Source organism: Halichoerus grypus, chromosome 7 (genome assembly GCF_964656455.1).
Source record: "Halichoerus grypus chromosome 7, mHalGry1.hap1.1, whole genome shotgun sequence".
In the NCBI taxonomy this organism is placed as follows: domain Eukaryota; kingdom Metazoa; phylum Chordata; class Mammalia; order Carnivora; family Phocidae; genus Halichoerus; species Halichoerus grypus.
This window is the reverse complement of record NC_135718.1, coordinates 64,221,613-64,237,723: the sequence shown is the minus strand read 5'-3', so window position 1 is coordinate 64,237,723 and position 16,111 is coordinate 64,221,613. Positions and strand designations below refer to the sequence as shown.

Here is a 16,111-nt window from a genome sequence, read left to right as displayed (position 1 = left end):
GAAAACAGGCAAGATGGCTAAAAATATCAACAGAAGTCGTTCTTGAAAAGACATCATCAAAAATAAAATCCTTTATATTTGAGGAAATCTCTTCAGCTTGGACAATCTCATGATCAGATTTTGTTTAAAATTAGGCCAAATGGTGTTAAATCTGTGAGAATATGAAATGCATGAAAACTTTGGATGTTTCAACATGACAGTTGAACCAACATGGCAATTGAGAAGAACCAGATGACTCTCGATAATCTGATAATTGGAGAGAGTTTTCTATGGTAAGACCGTATGTTAGAGTCTCCTTTATTTCTGGTCCATATCTGTTCACCTTGCACTATTGAATGGAATTCTGACTGCTGCAAATGGGTGTGTTCATAAGTCTCTGGAAACCAGATATGGGTTTAACCTAGTAAGAGCTCGGGTTTACAGCTGGACTCATGGAAAACGTAGAAAAGGTCTTATGACAAATAGACCTTGCGTGATCTTTGCCATCTTTCTGGCCTTGAAAAATTAAAATTTCACATCTGGTTACTTTGTCTTTCCTTGCTCTCCTCCTTCCTTCCTTGTGCCTTATATTGTTCTCCTCTCTAGCCTCTCTTAAATCCTCTACACAGCCCCTGAGGTTCCCAGAGTGCAAGACCCCTGACGTCCTGAAGTGCCTCTCACACAGTGACCTTGAAACTAAAAACCAACAGAGGGTTGGGGGGAGGGAGTGGCAGGGCAGGAGAAGTGGGCAAAGATGCTCAAAAGGTATGAACTTCCAGTTATAAAATAAGTAAGTCCTGGGAATGCAGTATACATCACAGCGACTTAGCTAATAATATTGTACTGAGTATTTAAACGCTGCTTAAGAGAGTAGATGTTAAAAGTTCTCATCACAAGAAAAAAAATATTTGTAACTATGTGTGGTGATGGATGTTAATGTGACTTATTGTGGCGATCATTATTTTGTACACCTAAAACTAACATGTTATATGTTAATTACATCTCGACTTAAAAAACAATAGAGTAAGGGATGTTGGGAAGCCTGCACATACGCATACTGGGATTGCAGCTAATCCGAGCCTTGGCAGAACGCCTTGGGATTAATCCTCCAGAAACAGAGGACAAGCTTGTGAGGAGCTGCTCTGAGGTCATGTCTGTCTTGCCTCCCTATCCCACCTATCATGATAGGCTGTCATAAGGTAACTTTGCATTGCTCTTGTTTTGAAGGAGGTCTGACACTTCCTGCCCTGCCCTCCCTGGAACAGAGCTGCAGAACAAGAAACCTCTTAGCGGCAGTCCCAGCAATGCAGTATCCCACAACTACCGTGGTAGGTAGACAGCCCCTTTTGTTTCGGTGGCGTCCTTACTCATATGGAGGACAAGGACAGTGGGAAGCTGCCACCCGTCACTGCCCATGTAAACAATAAACTGTCTGGATCTAAATGTGGCTGCTTGAATCTTTACCAATAGAATCAGGCCTTGACCTTGCCTTGTGAGTGTGTGACAGGGAAAACAGCAAAAAGGTATATAAGAAATGGTTTCTTGCTTTGCACAAAATGACTTCTTTTCTCCACTGCTCACTATACTAAAGATTACCCAAGGTGGGTATTTTTATAACAAGATACAGAGGCCCCTGAATTACAGGAATCATTCTAAGGGTCTACACAAATGAGTAGATGCGTCCTTCTAGGATTAGAGCGTTGCCTTCTACCAGAATCTTGGGGGGATCTTCAACTTCAAAATAACCATCATTCTCTAGTGTATTCAGCAAATATGTACGGACTCTTATGAGTAAGGCACAAATGTTAGAGACTGGATAGAGAAGCAAAAACAAAACCAGAAAGAACTAAGCCTTATTTCTGCACAGAGGAGTCACCTAGTAAGCCACGTGCCTGGCCACGTGCATGGGTGGGCCTTCTGGACCCAGTCACAGGACACATAACTCTTCATTTTTTTTCCTGCTTCAGTGGCAAACCTTTTTTTTTTTTTCTGTTACTCCTGTTTCTAGCCCCTTACCTTCTCTCAAATACAATCTAACTCCCCTAAAAGCAGATATTATCTTTCTACTCTCTAACTCAACACTGTCCAATAGAACCTTCTGCAATGATGGGCATGTCTTCATCTGCACCGTCCAAGACAGTGGCCACTGGCCACATGTGGCTGCTGAACACCTGAGGCGTGGCTAGTGTGACTGAAGAATTGAACTGAATTTTATTTAATTTTTACTAATTTTAATTTAAACAGTCTTTTGTGGCTAGGGGCTACATCATCAGTGTAACTTCTAGCACTCATAGCAAGGTTCCATTTGCCCCAGTGATGTGGTGTGGGAGGCACTGGGAAGCCCCACTCTGCACTGCACATTCATTTCTAGAAATTCTGGTTTCCACTGCATATGCTAACATTGGTGGAACCAGGTTACAGGATATGTGAACAAACACTGAAATGTTTAAAAAAATTATTACCTATTCATTTTAACTTCAGTTTTTAAATCTATCTAAGATTTGTTAATATTTTAAAAATATCCTCTCTTTCTTTTAACTTCTGTATGAGTGCCAACTGAAGAACAGAGCCTAGAAACTCGGTGCTGTCAATGGAAAAGCCTAAAGATGTCTTCGTTTTATACAATGTCTAAGTTCCTGCTCCTCACTGTTCCCAACCAAGTTACATTAGACAGATGGAGCTCATTATGTCCATCAAGCTTCGCTCTGAATCCTTAATACATCAGAGCCATTTCAGCTACTAAAACTAGATATTATTTGCATGGGGATCTGGAAAGCATTAAATTGTTTTTAACTAAGGTCAACTATATTATTTGTAGCCATCGGTATACCCTAAGTGTTAAATACAGGAAGTGTTAGAAAAACACATGCCTCAGAAGTCTAAAATTATACTAATGTACCTAGCACAAAGTCAAATAAAACGGCCACCAGCAAACAGACTGCTTTTCAAATCAAGACTTTTTCTTCAAACCCAATGAAAGTTCTCCAGTTACTTCATGCACTATACAAACTTTGTTAAAGGAAAGAAATTCCTTAAGTGTTCAATTTTGCATTAGTCACATCTCTTGTCATACATTTAGTTACTTCCTAAGTTTCTCAGAATTACACAAGTGATTTTCTAATGTTGAGCAGGAAAAAAAAAGAAAAGCACATTGCAGCACAGCACAGCACAATGCTGAAGAAAATAAAAATGAGAATATGAATCAGGGAAGGGCAGAAAACACCGTAAAAGGGACATATCTTCTTACCTGATCTTGGGACTAATTTAAAGTATTTTTAGAAAAACACAGGAGAAGTGGAAAGCAAAAAAATCAGACAGGGAAAAAAGAAAAAAAATGTTATGGTTGAATGAGTTACACATTGAATGTATTCCTTTTAAATGTTACACTCAGAATATTATATTTGGTAATACTCTAACAATACTTTAAAAAATATATCGGCTTTATAGATTTTATTTGCAGATTTGCCTCTGAGCATAACATGAGTTGCCAATGTAAAAAAAAAAATGAGTTACACATAATAGCAACAAATCATAACGGTGCAATCAAGATCAGGAGTGTGGAAGCCTTAGAACTGTCTTGAGAAAAACTATAAGAGACAATATGCTGGTTTCATCTCTCACTGGATGTCAGCTTCTACAATTTTCTATATACAAATGATTGATTCACAAAATGTAGCTTTTACACATTATCTGAGGAAGAGAATCAGCTAGTTACTGGATTGCAAAAGCTATTAAGCCTCCAAATAGAATTTTCTCTTGAGATCCTTTGAGATTCTGCCTATTTTCAGTTGTAGCTTGTGGCTCTGCGTGCTTACCTGAAACATTATGTATATTTAAAAAGTTATTTTCCCCTTCCTATTAATGATACCTGCTACAATAAGCTTTTAAGGACTTTTATAAATACACTTATCAAGCAAAAATTCTATGGAGTTACATGACGTTCCAAATTCCACTAATAAAAAAACTGGAAGAAAAATCAATTCAGTATCTAAACTGGCCACATCAACAACACTGAGAATAAACTCCCAGGCTTTACTTTGTGGGAAGTGCCATTTACTATTAGACAATGAAACTTTTTACAACAGATCCTTAAACTATAGGAAAATGTCCTCAGGGCTCTGGCTTAGAAAGCTTAATTATTAGCTTTAAAATAACTTAACTGTCAGCAAACATGCTGTTAAACCAACCAGGGAAAAGAAGTCCCCAAATTCTGGACAAGGTCCTGTTTCTTTCAGCCAGCGTCAGGTAAGTATGAGCCAAGGTTTTTCACATGCGAAAGTTTTACACTTCAGTTTTAAGGACTGAATTTGCTACCATTCCTGTCTGTGACTTTGGGTAAGTCTGGTAGCACTCCTGACGCATCCCTTGTAAACAAGGTAATGGCATAATTTTAGAAGAGATACCCAAACACTTGGCAGACAATCCTAATAAACTATATGTAATTTTTTTTTCAAAAATGCTCTAAGTCTCAATCATGAATGATGCTTTCAGTGAAGAAGAGAAAAGAGTGAGCAATCCATACAACTGTATCGCACTTATTGGAAAATAAGATTTTTCATTCACTATGGAACACAATTTAATTTTGAAACACGGAGACCACACTGGCCCTCCCAGTTCTGTCAGTGAGCTCTTCTACTATCATGCCTGAAGCATGACTGCAAGGGGGGAACAAACCAACACTCGACATGTTAATCACGGAAAATCAAGGACCGAAAAACCACGAAAGAAAACGGCAGAGCATGTACACCGGCGGTGAGAACATTCTACCAAATTCACACCCTCATCCAAAGAGCACATCGCAGGATAATGTGAAACGTGAAAATGACTTTGGTTGATGACAAATCATGGTTGTATTAAATTAACTGTGAAAACCAGCAACGATAAAATACCTGGCGGAACGGGCCCCGAGACTGAAGCCCATGTAGCCCTCGGCAGGGAGAGAGTCGTCACCCAGCTCCTTAAGGTCCTGCGGCCCAAGATACTTGTCCGTGTCCCCTGTCATGGCGTCCTCACCTGCCGATGCACAAAGCAAGCCAGAATCAGAAGCTTCCCTTTCTCGAAAACGCGTCTGTTGTGGAGAAAACCACTCCTTTGGTCATCAGCAAATCATCCATGTTCTCATTCACTTTCCCTTACCCCCAGATAATATGTGTTACTGCCGCTTAGAAGGAAAAAGGAGAGGGGAGGTTAGTTCATAATTTCAAGAGTGAATGTAAGTAGCGAAAGGGCTCCTGGGGTTCAGTACCAATTTTAAAATATTTCCCCAATCTCATTCCCCCCCTCAAGCCCCGGCTGACTAGAAGGGTGGATCTTTTTTGTCAGTTAGCTTTCCACGCCTCACCACAAGGAGGGCAGCTTGTCCGAATGGACGTGCATTGCAAACTAAAAGCCACCTTGCCATTACTACTCTGGAAATTAGACATGGGAAGGGAGTGGACTTTTTTTTTTAAATGTCTTCTCACACACAAGATTTCAGTTTGGGGCTTATGTAAGAAACTAGCCAAGTCATTTAACCGGAACTATCACTGCTTCGCTGGAGAACCTTGAAACACATCAATTTCGAACTGTTTCTACACCTGTCACATGAACAGCTCGGTCCAGCTGCCCCAGGGCTGGAAGGTGACTTGGAAAGGAGCTCTACCTTCTGTAGAGTCCAAAGGCAGAGACCAGCACTTTGAAAGAAGGACTATATAAATTGCTCTCTGCCCATCAATACAAAGAGTTAATTCCGTAAAACTTTTACTAGCTACATAGGCATAACATGACCTCACGGAAAAACCACATTCCAGGAGTGACAGAGCAGGTTTTTCAAATGCCTTTTGCCCTCTGGGACGGTTCCCATCCTTTTGAAAACGCAGCACAGTGGTGGAAAAGTTAGTTCTGCAAAGCAGGCAAACCTAATCCCCTTTTTATGACTCTCCTTCCCTTTCTGGACACAAGTTTGGCTGGCCGAGAGAGATTTCAAAAGCGTGGATGTTATGTTTTCTCAAAGGTAAGTGATTCATCTGTCCCAGCTATATTTTCCAATTCCTTCATTCAGTACCGTTTATAATTTCCATTCATTTAAACCCAGGAAACCACAAGAGCTTAGCTTTTAAACTACCAATCAAGTCTAAAAATACACTGTCAACTACTGTTTTTGCAAATATAAAAAATAAACAGATCTGCTTTCTACTACTACCCAGTACCGAGAGATTATTTTAAGTAACTATTCACAGCTGGGCTATTTGCACATTCACTGCATCTGAAACAAACACAGCACACACCAAGTACGACTTAAAGAAAGCGCTTACTCTGTGGTAAAGCCATTTCCACCAGGCGGGGCTGATCAAATGTTTCCCTGATGTTTCCAGGAATTCCTTAAGCAGTGATTTAGAATGTACCTCGGAATCAGCCCAAACAAACCGACCCCTGGGTTGTATTCGCCGACTTCACCACCGCCGCTGGGTTCTGCTCAGCATCTTCATGTCCTCACAGGCAGTTGAAGAAGTACACATCTTTTTCTAACTCATCAGAGTTCAAAGATTTTCAATATTTCAAACCAGAAAAAAATAAAATAAAAAAGAGCCAAACCTGGCTACCCTTAATTGAGAAGACCCTTTTGATCACTCTGCAGACATCCTTTTAAAGCTCCTTCTGATTGGACCAAAAACTCCGCTGGCAAGCCTCTAGCAGGACCGAATGGTGACATAAATGCAAGCCCTTGAGTTATTTGTATGTAAATATGAGGACTGCTCCAGTGTAGACTTTCGGTAATTTGATACCAATGGCCGGTGCCTAACCGGGTAACCGCGGCAGCCTTAAATCTAGGGAGAGCCAGCGAGCGGGGTGCTGCGTTTAATTACGAGGTGACTCTTCTCCAACATGAATGAAGAAACGGCCAACCCAGGTAGAGGAAAAACAGAAGAAAACAAAGAAGTGGCCCAGGCGGGGAGTGGCCCGGAGCTCCAGGCAAACTTTCAACTTTGTTCTCGGCTGCGAACACCAGGAGCCCTGGTTATTTATGGTCCCTGTCAGGTGGAAGGATGGGAAAAAAAAGAGCCGGAGGGAGGGCCTGCCCTTGAGCCGAGGTGCTGAGACTGGCGGGCCGAAGGGAGCCGCGGTGGTTCCCGAATCTCTCCGAGCAGCACTGGAGGATACACGAATCCCCACTGCTTTTTATCAAGAGTTGGAAGAAAGGAGCAGAAATGAGACGAGCTGGAAAAAGCAAGTGGATGTCTGCTTCACTTTGGGCACAAGTTCTTTCGGCTCTTTAACACCCTCAAAGGAACTCCCTGGTGCTCCCTCCTTGAGAGGGCTCGGCGGGGAGCGCCCAAGCAGGGGCCAAGAGGTCTTTGCTGCAGAGGGCAGGACGCAGCTTCGGTCACTTTGCTGTTACACTGTTTCCCTCTCTCTGGGACTCCTGGCTTCCCTTTTGAGCTGCTCCACCCTGTTTGTGTTGGCAGCGGAGGAAAAAACTAGCAGGACTTCTGCATCCTCCATCTGGGTACGCTTGAGAGGCGATTTCAATGGCTTTTTTCTCAGACTAGATGGAAAGTTAGGCTAGACACTAAGTAAAGGGTTTTGAACGGTCTTGCTGAAACAAGTGGTTTACAGCACTTTTCCGTGAGTGTGTCTATCTGCTGGATTGTTCTCTAAAGATACAGAAATTTGAATCTGTAGAACCGATGAAGTGGGGAACACATTTGTTTTTCCTGGATAAATGCAGAGATCAATGAATGCATGACCCATCTAATAGTAAGATGACAGGAGACCCGGGGCTTTAATTTGAGCAGCCTGACTGTAATCAACATGGTAAATTTGCAGGAATAGAAGGGAAGCCATTTATAATGGCTTGAATTATGTATTGAAAAATATTCCCAAGCAAAAGAAAAATATGTATTGAAAATGTACTGAAAAATATTCCCAAGCAAAAGAAGAAATTTCCAACTTTGCAAAGAATGGAAGGGGAAGTCATGGTTAAGATGGAAAAATGACTAAACATTAATCTGTTTTCCATATCTGCACTTAAGATCTAAACTGCTTAGCAAAGCCTCATTCAATGACTGCCACTCAGTCAAGCTTCCTAACAAGGACTGCAATGAAAAGGTTCCTTCCTCTTGACTTCTCGGCAGGCCTTCCCTGGCCAGTCCAGCACACCTGTTGCCCGTCTGTTATACAGAATTATTTCAGTCCCTAGAATTCCAAAACTCTTTAGACTTTGAACCATTACATAGCGTGCACTCTTGATGGAACCTTTATCCCTCTTTTTCACCTGAGTAATCTCTTCAATCTTTGACTCTAAAATTCCTCCTGTCCTGGACTCACCATCTTAAGTTAGTGCACTGTTCTTCGTGTGGGCTTCCCTTATCAGAGTGTATTGCCAGGGAAAACGTCTGTTTAGTCTCTCCCACTGGAGGGTAAGATCCATGCTAGATTAGGAACCAAATTCTTCCTGAACCTGGCATATTGCAACAGCCCCATAAATATTTTTGGATTTCATCATTGCTTTTATTAAAGAGCATAGTAAAAACAAAACAAAACAAAAATCAAAGAAAACCAGACTCTTAAATACAGAGAGCAAACTGGTGGTTGCAGAGGGGAGGTGGGTGGGGGGATGGGTGAGAAAAAAAATAAAGAGGCTGGTGGTTGTGATTTTCTGCTCATCTACAGGCCACAGCAACTTAGCACTCTCTGGCATGCCAAGCTTGATGACTGGTATACAGTAAACTGTTAATAAAGTTAAGTTTCTATTCTTCTTTACCCATCCTTCTTAGACTTCCAAAATGGTCACTATGAAACCAAAAGATGCCCAGAGTTGAAATGGGGGTGAGAGCTATCAATATATTTGGCCAAAGATTCATTAAAATAGCCTTATGACGTGGTGAAAACATTTTTTACAAGGGGTTTCAGAAAGTAGGAACCCAGGCGATGGTATTACTTTAAGGCAGTTTTGCATAGTCGGTGCTCTGGATTCAAATCCCGGCTTCATTATTTACTAATTAGGTGACCTTTGGAACACTGTTTACTCTGAGTCACAGTTTCCACCCCTACGAACCTGGGATAATAACTCTGCCTCTAATCTCAGCCCTCTTGCGGGAATTCAATGAAATAATGCACAGAATAAGGGCTTCATCAGCACAGTTGGTGTTATTCTGTAACACCGCTTTCTCTGGTGGCCAAACATCTGAATGCATGAACTCATACAGTTAGCATTTCAACTGCTACTGCTGATAGTGGCAAAGGCAAAATCCAACCACAGCAGCAAACGTCTCTGCTCTCCACTGTCTAACGCAAGGCCTGGCTCCTAGGTACTCAATAAGTATTTGTTGACTGATGGATTGAATGAATAATAATAGACCACACTCACTCTCCTTTCAATAAACAAAATATTCTATAATTTTGTACAGTACAACACACTATTATACCAAAAATTAGAAAGGAATGACATGAATTGTGTTGAACAGCTTGTTAACGGCCTCTAATTCATTCTACAACCCAAAAATATTTTGATTAGTAATAGCTTCGGACCAACAGGCCTGAACATAGATAAGCCAACAAAGATAATGGACAACTCTGATAGAATATCAGATATATTTAGTTGAAATATATATATATTCGCAAGAATCACACATTTTCACTTACTAAGAAGCACTTGTGTGGATTTATGTTTCCTTGAAGTGTTTGGTGCAGTGTTCTAACAGTTGTGTTGTAGATAAATTTGCGTATTTTGTGGTGAAGAGCGTGTGGCAGCTAGCGTTTAAAGAAGCTTTCTCCCCACCCCCACCACGAACCATGTCTCTTTCACTGAATCTGGGCTGGTTCAATTTTGAACAATAAAATGCAGGGAAAGTGATTTTGCATGACTTTTCATTTTAGTTCAAAGAAACCTTGCAGTTTCTCCTTGGCTCTCTTTTGAACGCTAGTTTAGGGGAAGCCAATCCCAATGTAAGACATGTGACTACCGTGAGACCACCATGCTGTAAGGAGAGTCAAAGAAGCCATAGGGAGCATGGAAAGAGAGAGAGATGCCCAGCTAGCCCTCAGCTGTTTCAGGGCCGTCCTTGCGGGGCTGACAGACCTATAACTGAAGATACCACATCGAACATTCTGCCATATTGCTCCCACCCCAGCTGCTACCCAACTGTAATCTCAGCAAAGAGCTCAAGAATCCAGCTGAACCCAGTTAACTCACACAACCACGGGAGATAATAATAAATTAAGCCACTGATTTTAGAGGTGTGTCATTACAGTGCAGTAAGCAGTGGAAACAGAGAGGAATGAGAAATGACAAGGTCCAAAGGTAGGCCAAAGAGGTCACATGCTGATTGCTTAATGCATCCCTAGTGAATTGAGAGTTAGCTCTGTAGCGTGCTACCTAATTAGCACAGACCAAGTCCAGGAAGACTACCCTGGTAAATGCCACCAGAGGAAGCCTCATCTATTTAGTACTGACTTTATGCCTCTTAAAATTATGAGCACTGGTGTTCTCATTGTTAATCCATTTCTGATAATAAAATACCAGTGTCTGGAAAATGTTTAAAGGAGAACACAAAACACCCCAGTCTACCTCAATCCCACCATTCACCAAATAATAAAAGCTGTTTGAGGCATTTCACTTCAATTTTCCAGCTATCCCCTCTTCCTAGTCCTCCTATCATGTGACGGAATGTACCTAACCCAACTTCCCCACAATCTTACATTGTGCCCACTAATCAGCCCTTTTATGCTGAATAGAGGAAACAGTTCTTGGCTAATATTTAAAAGTGTCTTCATGCCCTAGGAGTTCTTTCTTTTTTTGCATGTCATTTTTTTCTGTTTTCCATCTTAAGATCATCACCGAGGAATACTTTTGTTGCTCTCCTAGGGGTTGAAAGTTGTTTTCCCCTCTGTCTGGAGACAAGAATCATAAAGAAAGTTCCTTAAGGTAACTATACCAAGTTACATGGTCTGAAACTTTGCTCAGAAGTGCTTCATTCCTCTGCTATGAAATGCACAATCTTCTTCCCAAGGTATTATACTTTGTAACATTATGCAGTTGCAGTTAATAATACATTACACCTTCGAATGAACTAATAGTAGAAAACCTTCAAATCATGTGGGATTTTAAAAAAAGGCTAGATTAGAAAGAATACAGAGGAACATAGGATCTAGACTCTAGTGATTTATTAGGATTTGCTTTCTTAATAGAACTCAGCAAATAGTCTCACAAATAGTTAATGATCAAAACTTAGTGTGCTTATTCTGAAAAAAAGTGATTGTTTTGACCACCACATAGCAAAGAAAAGAAATGCAAACTTGGGAAAACAAATCCTTTAAGCATGTCTAGTCTACCTTATAGAATAGTAGCATGAGAGCACACCATTATAATCACCCCTAGTATTTACTGAGCATTTACTATGTTCTAGGCACTGTGTGGTGCTTTGTAAGCATTATCTCATGCGATTCTTGTAACAACCTTATGAAATAGAATTGTCCCCATTTCAATATAAAGAAAACCTAGTTCAGAGTGGCAGATAACCCACGATCACTTAGAAATTGGGTAAAACTGGATTCAAAGTCAGTTGGTTTGACTACAGAGCCCCACTTTTTAACTACTGTAATATGTTATGTTATTGAACAAATACTATAAGAAATTGGTAACCAAAGTGTAAGCTCCGTGAGGGCAGAGGTTTTTGTCTGTTTTGTTCCACATCCAGTGCCCAGAACAGTGCCCAGCATACAGTAGGTGCTCAATAAACGTGTGCAATGAAAATTCAGTGATTGCCTTTGGAGGCAGCAACTATATTACTGGAGCGAGGAGAAGGAGGGAGACTTACTTTTCACGGTAAACTCTTGTACCTTGGGAATTTTATACCATGTGCATCTATCACCTATTCAAAGAATGAATAAAATTAACAAAATAAAACAAAACCAAATACAGGGACTGCATACTTATATGTGTGCTTATATATACATATAAGTCATACTTATATGACTGCAGATAAGTCATATAGGCTGTGTTCCGCATACCAGAATAGGTATTTTGACACACACAGGTCTGCCAGGTAGATGTGAAGATATGTATGTGCACCAGCAAATATTTGGCAAACGTGGAGAGGAAACTCAATTCTTTACGCTATGTGACCTTACTATTTAAGAGATGGAACAGGAGGGATAAAATCACAAGGCGGGAAGAAGGAGATGAACATTATTTATGTGACACTTCTAATAGCTCCCCAGTGTTCTAAAGTGGTGGTTCTCAATCTGTAGGATGCAACAGAAACCCCTGAAAATCTGTATTTCTACGAGTTCCCAAGGGAATCTGCTGCTCCGGGTCCAAGAACCACACACTGTGATAAGCACTGGTTTAAGGGATCCTTACACGTAAGTGACAGTTATCTAATGGCAGTATTGATTCGAGAGAATTAGTATCTATTTTCCTGCTGGGAATTACAAGAGTAATTAAAATTGCTTCAGCAATGGAACTCAGTGAATGGAGTGCAGTATTTCTAAATTTCCAGGCACACGTTTGTATCATCTGAAAACCTTGTTAAACTGCAGACACTGACTCCACAGGTCTGAGGCTGGCCCTGAGATTCTGCGCGTGGAACGAGCTCCCAGGGGACTGCAAACCACACTTTGAGCAGTGAGACAGGAGGGCACTGGGCTAGGCTCTGTTACAAGTAAAGCCAACTATGGCCTTTGAGGCATTTTGTCTCCAATAAAGACCGGGACACAAACAATAATAGAAATACTGTACTATGTCTCCTGCTGGTTATGATTGACTTAGTGCTTTGCATGTGTGAGACGCTGTGCTGGGCACTTTATATGCACATCTCATTTACTCTTCAACCCCATGAAGCAGGTACTCTCATTTCCCTTTTCTAGATGAAGACACAGATTCAGAGAGGTGCAGTTATTGTTCAAAGATCACATGTCTAGAAGGTGGTAGAGTCTGGGATAGCCCAAGCTCTTCGCCACCACACCCGTGTCAGAGGATGTGCATGGGTAATCACAGACGTGTCCAAGAGCTCCCAGGAAGAGGGCATCACCTTTGATTGAGGAGGTGGGGCAGATGTTGAACGGAGGTGCATGAGTGAAGACAGGCCGAGGGGAGTGGAAGTGGGAAGTAGGCCGTCCCCAGCCACAGGACGTGGCACGAGAGGGAAAGAGGGGGAATGTTCTGAGAACAGCAAGCAGCCAACTTTATTCAAGTGATAGGCAACTGAGTTGTGGGAAGTGAGGGCCATGTTGGGCCATGTTTGTAGGGTCTCTGAAGTTGGATTATAGTATAACAATTGCCATCCAAGTGACAAGCAACGTATGTCTGTCAGTGGGTGAAAATGCACTCATTTCGTTTGACCCATACATACATATGTATATACATATATAGTATGCACACACACACACACACACACACACACAATCACTGAAGACCCAAACCCTCAAAGCTCTCCCTCTTCCTCTCATGTTCTCCCACCATAATTCTAATCTATAGCAGAAGCAGGATTCACTGATAGTTGCCTCTGTCTGATAAAAAAAAAGGGGGGGGGGCTGCCGTTTATTGAGCACCTACTCTGTGCTGGTCAATGTTCTAAATGCTTTGGTATGTTATATCTTTTCATCTTCTCAGCAGCTCCTTGTGGTATAATTAACCCGTTTAGAGATGAGACAAATAAGACTCAGCATATTTTATTTTTTGAAGGTTCAAATAAGGGACATAAAAATACAGATAACTCTGAAGAGAAAACATTTTCCATCAATTCAAAGCATTCGTCAAAAGATGTCTATCCCCCCTAGTGTTTAGACAATACATTTTCAGCCTAGAGAATCCACATGACAGTATTTGCTCATGCATCTTTTCCCTCCATCCCCTGCTACTCTGACTCTCGGAAAAGCGAGGGAGCGGGGACTGGATGGAAGAGGGAGCATGGTCATGTTAGGAGCCCGACGCGCTCAGACTTCTGTTCTAAGGGTCCGATCCTACCCTAGAGTTGCACAAATAACAATGGCAAGTTCCTTAGATTCCAGATCTGCACGTACTGCAGTTTGGAGCAAGCGCTCAGGTTAAGCAAGGTTTCCTGTGACCGTCTGAGAGACTGATAAAAGGGGGAGGTGATGTGCGGCTGACGGAATTGCACCATCTAGTTCATGAGGTCATGCGTGTAGCACAGGCTCTTCGGTGCCAGGCTGGAGGCCCAGCTCGGCCTTCTGGGAGGGTGGAGGCTCAGGGCGAGGCTGCCCGCACCCCCCTCTCCCCCCCACCGCCCCGGCGCCAGGTAAAAAAGGAAGCGAGCTCCCTCAGCCAGGAAGGAGCAGATGCGGGCCCTTCACGGAAACCTTTTGTTTTCCAGCACCTTCTGCCAGTGGTCGTGGTTCTTTCAAAACAGTTTGCTAACTACATTCTGGAATGTAATGTTTTCTTGCTTTCCTTCTCAATGAGAACAACGGGGTAAGTTGAGAAAAGAGACGAGCCATGGGTGAGATCGGTGGTCTTAAGAAGGCTAAGGAAGTATGTGTTATTAAGGGTTGCATGCACCTCTTGGGGGAGGCCATGTCCCATGCTCTGCCTCCCCTCCCCTTCGCTCTAGGTGCTTCTAAGAGCCAGCCCCCCTCGGTGGCCAAAAGGAATAAGGCTTGACTGGCAAAGTTTGCACATCTCATAACCAACGGGAGCAAGCTGTTGTTTTCCCACAGAACAAAGGCCTCCTTCTGCTCAGGCTAGGTTTTTTTTTTTTTTTTTAAGAGCAAACAAAGTCCATTTGATTCTTTACTCTCAAACATTTATTCTAGTCTTTGTGGCTAGATGTGCTTCTTTTTAAAAAAAAAACTGGATCGCAGTTTTTAAACTGCTCCTTAATCCAGGCTAGATATAGTTTCTAAATAAGCATGCATGACTCAGGCTTGGAACTCTTCCAGATGTAGCAATGAAAAATGTCCCCTGTGATCTTGGTTGGGTTAATAAACAAACTCATCCCAGAAAGGAAAACGATTTCAGTGTCCTTCCTGTGAAGAGGTAGAAAAAGACAATGTTGGGACAGATGCTGTAACTTTTTCATATTCTTATCATTCTTATCAATACACCTTAACCCTAATCCAGAAATTGCCCTCCGGCATCTAAATCAGATTACCCTGACTTGGTCACATGAACACCTGAGACTAGAGACAGAATCCAGGTAGAAAGAAGTATAAGGTTACGCACACTGTTCTCATTATCTAAAATCTATGCCACTTGTAAAGAAGACTAGACAATGAATAAATTACTAGCCACAGACTAGCCCTGTGAAATCAGGCACTAAAATGTTGGTTCTTACCGAAAGAGAAATGGGTAGCTTAATTCAAGGTGGTAGTGTCATGACAATTAATTCTTCTATATTCTTTGTTAGCTACTTTTGTCTAGCTTCAACCCCAAATCCAGACCTCGTTAGCCTTGGCTCTTCCTTATGTAGGCGTATAAGGACAGCTTGTGCACAGCAAGATGATGATCACTGTCCCTGGGTGTACAGGAATATCAGGATCTCACAAGCTTCTGTGGGCAAGCATTTGGTCCCTTCTAATGTTATACCCAAGCTGCCTTTCCTTGTGCAGGGCAACAAACACGTGCTTGTTGGTTTGTTTTATATTTCCTACCTCTACCTAAAAGATGTGCGCTTACAAGGTAAAGACGGGTGGGCTCTGTTGTCAGTTAGCCTCATTGTGGTTCTGGCCCAGCTGGTCAGACCACCCTTTCCCATCTGTAACGTCTCCCCTGCTTCTCCAACCCCTCTCATTCCCGGCCCTCGGCACTACCCTGCCGTCCCCTTCCCCATCCATGGCCAGTGCTGGTGTTCCACTTCCTTTTCTCTGCAGCAGGGGTCCCAGTGTGAAGGGAAAGGGTCAGGGGTGGTCAGATTAGGACCCACTTCCACACGAAGCAGGTCAGAGTCTCCAGGTAGGTGGGCAGGAACGCAAATAACTGGAGGATGGGGGGTCGGGGGGGGGGGGAAGCATATTCAACGACTTGTTTTGGGCAAATGAAAAAACCACTTATTGACCTTAATCAATAAACATGTTGCATTCCCTGCTGTCCCTTAAGACAATCCGTGTGTCTATTTCTTCCACCAGCTGCTTTAGCTACTCATTCTGTCACAGCTTCTTGGGGAAAAAAACACACATGCTACATGAGAACTGC

The 16,111-nt window shown here is 42.2% G+C and overlaps 1 protein-coding gene across 1 annotated transcript in view; it reads right to left on the bottom strand.

Annotated features, from left to right (window-relative positions):
• Positions 1-16,111, bottom strand: part of ANK3 (ankyrin 3) — a 333,563-nt gene that overhangs the window by 95,146 nt on the left and 222,306 nt on the right. Inside the window, exon 24 of the mRNA XM_078076917.1 lies at positions 4,869-4,992. Within this exon, the coding sequence (XP_077933043.1) occupies positions 4,869-4,992 (124 nt within the window). The remainder of the gene's footprint in view (positions 1-4,868; positions 4,993-16,111) is intronic.